Source organism: Hetaerina americana, unplaced genomic scaffold (genome assembly GCF_022747635.1).
Source record: "Hetaerina americana unplaced genomic scaffold, ioHetAmer1.1.p SCAF_44, whole genome shotgun sequence".
NCBI lineage: Eukaryota > Metazoa > Arthropoda > Insecta > Odonata > Calopterygidae > Hetaerina > Hetaerina americana.
The window spans coordinates 3,125,958-3,132,183 of NW_027287030.1; the positions used below are offsets into that span (position 1 = coordinate 3,125,958).

Here is a 6,226-nt window from a genome sequence, read left to right on the forward strand (position 1 = left end):
TTTAATATGTAAAAATGTTTACAGAAATATGAGAATAAAAAATACAACTTTTATATGTAAGTGTAACTTGGAGAATTTTTAAAAAAGCACATTATAAAATTAATATCAACAGAGCTGAAGACAGTTCATTTACTGAAAAGAAAATTTAATAGGCTATGAGAGAATATTGAAGTCAGAAATAACCTGTTTCTGAAATGTGTCCAGTTCAAAATGCCATTCATGGGCCATTATGGGAAGCCTTTGCCTGAAGTCTAATACAGGTTGTGACATATCAATCATTTCAGCCCATTTGTCTGTAATCTTCTTCACTTCTTTTACCGGCTTACTGATGTTGATTATTGGAATGTTGTCTTCCTGCAAGGACAATAGGTTGGCATTAATAAAAGTACAGACTATAAGTGCTGACTACAATTCCTGCACCTTAATGACCATAAGATTTTTAACAGTTCCTTTAACTAATTCCTTATTAGCTAACATGACATTCTTGAAAAATTCTAGATACCAATAATGCATCCACTTTCAATTCAAGTCCAAAAGAGCATTACTAAATTAACAAACAAAGTCTTGAATTCAATTGAGCAGAGTAAAACAAAACCAAGCAATATTCCCCAATGCAAAGCAAGGTACTTGAAGATGAAAAATGTGAATTGTCATTAATTTGAGATTCATTTTAAACTGAACCCAAAACCATTTGGTTTAAAACACTAAAAGAGTGAAAATAGGAAAATTCTCTCTCCATATGATACCAGCAGTTCTCCACAAAGCTTTGCTACCCTAATAATTACAAAGCTTAGCTTAAGCAGGTGTTCTCTGCAACAATAGAACATGGAAAACTCCGTCCAGTTGTCAAACACTCTTCACAGATATATACCTAATTTTGAATAAATGTCCAAAACATCCAAACTATTGATGAACTTTCGATTACATGCCTTCGGGATGACCTTCTCCAAGTCTTCCTTGTCCTTCTGCTGCACAATATTGAGGGCACTGGGCTTGTTCTCCTTGTCTGCATCCCTATCCCTCTTCTTCTTGCCCTCCCCCTTATTCCATGCACTCCAAATGCTCTGCTCCTGCTGAAGCACGGCTGCCAGATTCACCTCCTCGTCCTCCTCCTCTTCCTCATCCCCTCCCTTCTTTTTAGGGGCTGTTGCCACAGCCGCTTCCTCCTTCTCCACCCCCTTCTCCTCTCTCTCTTCCTTCGCCTCACTCACCACTTCCGCTTTCTCAGACTCTTCGAACTCATACCCTCTAGACATCCCCGGGGGACAGGTAATCAGGTCTAGAAGCACAAATACAGTGTTTTACAATCTCAAAATTAAAGAGTTTGTATTGAGATTTTCAGATTAAGATTTAATGATGGTACTGTTGCTGAGAGAAAATCAATATTCATTTTCGGGTCCAATAAACTAAAATTAAGCTATAATTTCACGAGAGAGATTTGAGAGATAGTTGAGGCCGATAATTAGAAGAAATTCATTTGCAAAGCATGAAGGAAGGAAGAATAAAAAGACTTTGAATTTCCACAGAAAGGAGTTTATTACTGTCAACTAGATTTGCCACACAGTAGCATCATCTTGGTGATTCTACTGTGTGGCAAAATGGGATGAAGGGAAATACACTACACTCTAGCATCATCTTGATGATGCCAGGGCGTAGTGTATTTCCCTTCATGCGTATAATTTCATGTTCACGATGATAAAACGGGCTTGAATTTTTAAAAATTGATGATGAATAAGTAACTTTAACATGGTTAAGGAGGCTTGAATGTATAGTTTCCATACATAACTAAGTGTCTGTTCAAACTCTAAAGTTTCCAGTTGAAGCCAGTTACTGTTTATCTGGGTGTATGAAATTGGGCAGGGATACAAAACTCGTCCCTACCTTCAACATCAACAAATTTGTGAAAATAATGAATGCATATTTTAAAAAACAGCAACTGTTTAAAGTCGTCTACTTTATTGGAGTTGTCATTTTTTAAGCTATCACATTTTCATGGTTATTCAATAATATATCGATCAGGCAAATATTTCTCTTATCCTCTCTTTCATACACACAATTATGTACATGATATATTTTGGAAGAAAAGAAATGTCCTGATGAGTATAAATCATTACCATATCCTCCATTTCACACTGTGCACAACCAAAGAAGGCACAGCCAGTCACTGACTAGAAGGGAGTTTTTATAATTTGATATTATTAGTAATCTACCATTCCATATGGTACAGCGATGATTCCCTTGTCTGACTTAACTAACCCAACCTCCAACCTTAAAATAGACCCATCTTCAATTCTACATACTTCCTTCCTCCATTCCGTTCAACATGCCAATCCTATTCCTGCCCCTTCCTCATTTGTCTAATATTCTCCCCTATATACTGCCCTAATTTTTAAAATAGTGACTGGGGCAAGCATGCTACACAAGTGCTTGTCACTGTGGTAGTTGACCAGGGTATCTAGTGACACTGGAGAAAAAATCTTATTACATTTCCTCCATGGCCCAGGATATTAGCAAAAAATGATGCAATTTCAAATATTTTTAGAATTGTCCGACTATATACAGCACCATTCCTGGGTAAAAATGATGTATATAATGGATTCCCAGCTATAAACAATCATGGCAGTACAATCTAACTTAAAATATGGCAAACTAATAACGTTTATTAATTCAAAGTATTGATAGGATAATTTTATTTCAAACTCAATAACTGGCAGATATCATAATTTACCCTTGACAGAGATAAAAAAATCCTGATTTAAAAAGTCTAACATTTTTTACACATGGAGAAGTTAAATCTAAAAATGATGTAACATACCATCAACGGTGAAACTACTCTCAGGAATACTTTTTAAATATGAGCAGTCTAATTTTCCTCTGAGCATGCGTCAAACAAGGTGGAAGAAATGTTTTACCACAGAATAGTATAGAAGGATCAAAAACTTAATTTGGATTCTCCTATTTTTACAGTGCTTTCTTGGATATTTTTAAAAATTGTGTATCATATAAATCTATCATTTTGTACAATAAGACCTTTCGAAAGATGGGCATATTGTCAAAATATAAGGCTTTTTTAGGTAAACGATGAAATAATTTTCTTCTGGCTATCATTTATCACACTAGTTAATTTATTTAAACAAAATTCCTCAGAGTTATTAAATTACTAAGTTTTTAAGCCAGTTTAAACTTCGTGTGTTACGTTAACAGTGAACTTAAACTTGATGCTTTAAAGATATCCTTGGTGGACAAATATGTATTTAATATATTTTTCAGAAGAGGAATAAAAATAGTTAAATTATTATTTAAATGCGACCCCAACAACTATAAATATTATGGTGACATATTTCATTGCAATGACAAATGATGTTTTTTGGCATGACATTTCTGGGAGTCAACCACATCAATAGGTTTCCATGACACTAACGTTTCAATTTGAATAGCCTCAAAAATGTCTACTAATGGATTTGTAAATGCACATGAAAATTCTGGAAAAAGCTATTGAGATGTTCCCTCAAACAAAAGATATAATTACCATTCTCAAAATCAATTCCACCATCTTCAGCTTTTTTAATTTGCATGTCCTGCCTTGAAGGAGGTTTTGGTATTCCAGCTGGCCAAAATGGGACATTTGAAACACTTCCTCGTACGGCCTCTGATGGAGGTCCTGGGGCTCGTGAGAGAGAAGCAGAATTCCTTGCGTGAGCACCAACATCTCGGACAACAACTTCTTTTAATCCCAAAAGTTCACCTGTAGTTGGGTCCCTTTCAACCTACAATTATTCACCAATGAAATAAATAGTCATGAAAAATGATTAGTGCAAATATTTACAGAATACCACGCGTTTACAAAACATTTAGAAGTAACAGTAACAACCCTTAATTAATAAACCATGTGGTACATTCGAATAGTGAATTAGATTTTAATTCACGAATTGTAACCTAGCAATTCCAATTCAGCTAATAACACTGCAATAAAACTTTCTCTAAGATATAAGCTGTACTGCTGTAAGCTGTACTACGACTCGTTGCAGACTTGCCTTGAGATTTGTTCCAAGGGGTGAAAGACTAACATCGAACAATGAGGTTGGATTGGGTGTTCTCTTCCAAAATCTCTGTGAATTTCTAAAATCGTGAATCGGTAACTTGTCGGTACAAAGTAAAAATGATTGTAATTCCTTTTTAACGTCCGGAAGTACTGGAGGAGGTCCGAATGGTAACTATGGATAACAAAAAGAACATGATTTAAAATTATCAAAATCTCCCTCAGACCCACAAAAATATCCTGTGACAGTCAATTATACCTGCACTTTGACTTCCAATTCATTTTCTACTGAATTGGACATAATTCCTATCACTATGTCCAACTAAAAAACCTATAACCTATCAAGCAGAAAGCCGGTGTCAGCCCATGTACGATTACTTCCATTCAGAAAAAAACAAATGAATGACTATATTCGAGTTGTATTTACATTTCCCTATGCGCCGCGAACATCACGTACGGAAGTGGAATTCTTAAATAATCAGTATTATAGTGAGCAAACGATAGCGGCTCTATTGTCAAAGAAATAAACTGATCCTATTTGGACTGGGCATATTAATTTTGAATATTTTCAATTCTCTGTTTGGTAGGACTTTTAGTTTTGATTAGTAGAAATGAATTTATACTCTGCATCTTAAAATCAACATTATTTGTATGCGGTTGGAAAAAATATATTATAAATAATTTTCATCAAGTACTCTTATAATTGCGAATGTGCATAGATATGCGCGCATATAGACAGTAAAAACTGCGCGCTTATCTGGCCCAGTATCTGGTTACCTACGAAATATTTTCCATTGCATACCACCCATTCAAGCTATTCAGAAAGGTCTAATTTATATGGAGCATTATGACTGGCTCGACACAGTATCAACGGTGAAACTATAAAGAGTATTAATGAATGCTCCAGCGTAGTTGCCTATGTGCGGATTTCAATTATAAATCCGTTGTTTCACGAACTTTCGTACCTCACAGAGAAGCTGTTTGATCAATACCTGATCGTATCGCTGAGCAATGAGATGTGTCGGGGAGAAATAAACAAACCTACTTCTCTGGCACACGCTACCACGACAGTGTAATCTCAGGTGGACTGGGCGGGACGTCGAAAGGAAAATTTCTTATAGCTGCGCAGGCGCCTAAGACGGAAAGCCGCATTCCAAGGTGTATATATTTCAGTGTTTGGGTTAAGCGATGCCCCTCGTGGACGAAGTGTGCTGTTTTACCGAAAACGTTGCTGTTTCCGCCGACATTTCAGGTAAATCACATTTAATCGTATTTTAATCCATAATAAGGTTTGTGGTGTATTCTATATGCAAGCTTTTTAAACCCTTAAATAGTTTTTGGGCATTTAAAATCGCGTGTAAATATGCCTTGGTCTTTGATAAACAACTAATAACGAACCGAAATCACGTTCATTTCATGAAAACCCTCTCTTAAAAAAAAAGAATGAACACCCACATGATGATTTACGTATTAGTTGGTAGCAACGATTATTTTTTCTTCTCAACTTTTCTTTCAGAAAGTTTGTCAAAGTGAAGCCGGTTCAAAGAGAAATTCTGTTCGTTCCCAGGAGTGCTATCCAAATGTTATCAAGAGCGATTCCAACAAAGGTGGCCCTACCCTTGGGGCTTGAGGCCGCGCTGGAAAGTTTGGCAAGGGAAATACTGCGACAACAGCCTCCGGACGAGCTCATCTGTCGCTTCGCCGCAGACCACTTCGAAGCTTTGATAAGGAAACGAGATGAAAACGGTAAAGAATTCATTAATCCCTATCCTGATTTAAAATAGTAAAAATGCCATCGTCTGTTTGTCTGATAGAAATTCGATGGTTCGCAGGGTTGAGCGTAGCTTGAAGGAATAAACACAAAAATGCCTTTCCAGCATCTTGTATCGGGCCTGTATGTATATGTATGGGGGCCACGAGTGGAATACCACAAATCTCAAGGAATCTTCAGTGTAAAGTGATGGGGATACTTGTTGTGAATGTGATTATCTAGAAATAAAAATTATTACACTATAGAGTGGTGTTCGTTATTTCGGATCTACCGTGGAAAGGGAGAAATTTAATAACGTTATCTCTAAATAAAGAAGCGTAAACATTAGTTCGGGATAAGCGCTCCCTTCGAGAGTAAAGTCTCATGATTATAATCAACACCGAAATATAATTATCTGGGAAACTGATTAATATAAA

At 36.2% G+C, this 6,226-nt stretch overlaps 1 protein-coding gene and 1 long non-coding RNA gene across 2 annotated transcripts in view; one reads left to right on the top strand and one right to left on the bottom strand.

Annotated features, from left to right (window-relative positions):
• Window positions 1–4,413, bottom strand: part of tst (superkiller complex helicase subunit twister) — a 29,201-nt gene extending 24,788 nt beyond the window's left edge. Inside the window, exons 1-5 of the mRNA XM_071591232.1 lie at window positions 4,299–4,413; window positions 4,035–4,214; window positions 3,530–3,767; window positions 930–1,279; window positions 184–354 (exon numbers count right to left, since the gene is read on the bottom strand). Of these exons, the coding sequence (XP_071447333.1) occupies window positions 184–354; window positions 930–1,279; window positions 3,530–3,767; window positions 4,035–4,214; window positions 4,299–4,340 (981 nt within the window). The 5' untranslated portion in view covers window positions 4,341–4,413. The remainder of the gene's footprint in view (window positions 1–183; window positions 355–929; window positions 1,280–3,529; window positions 3,768–4,034; window positions 4,215–4,298) is intronic.
• A 734-nt stretch (window positions 4,414–5,147) lies between these two features.
• LOC139692936 (uncharacterized) lies at window positions 5,148–6,013 on the top strand. The gene is made up of 3 exons (XR_011701810.1): window positions 5,148–5,291; window positions 5,556–5,785; window positions 5,872–6,013. It is a non-coding gene; the product is annotated as an uncharacterized lncRNA (long non-coding RNA).
• Window positions 6,014–6,226: the final 213 nt, after the last annotated feature.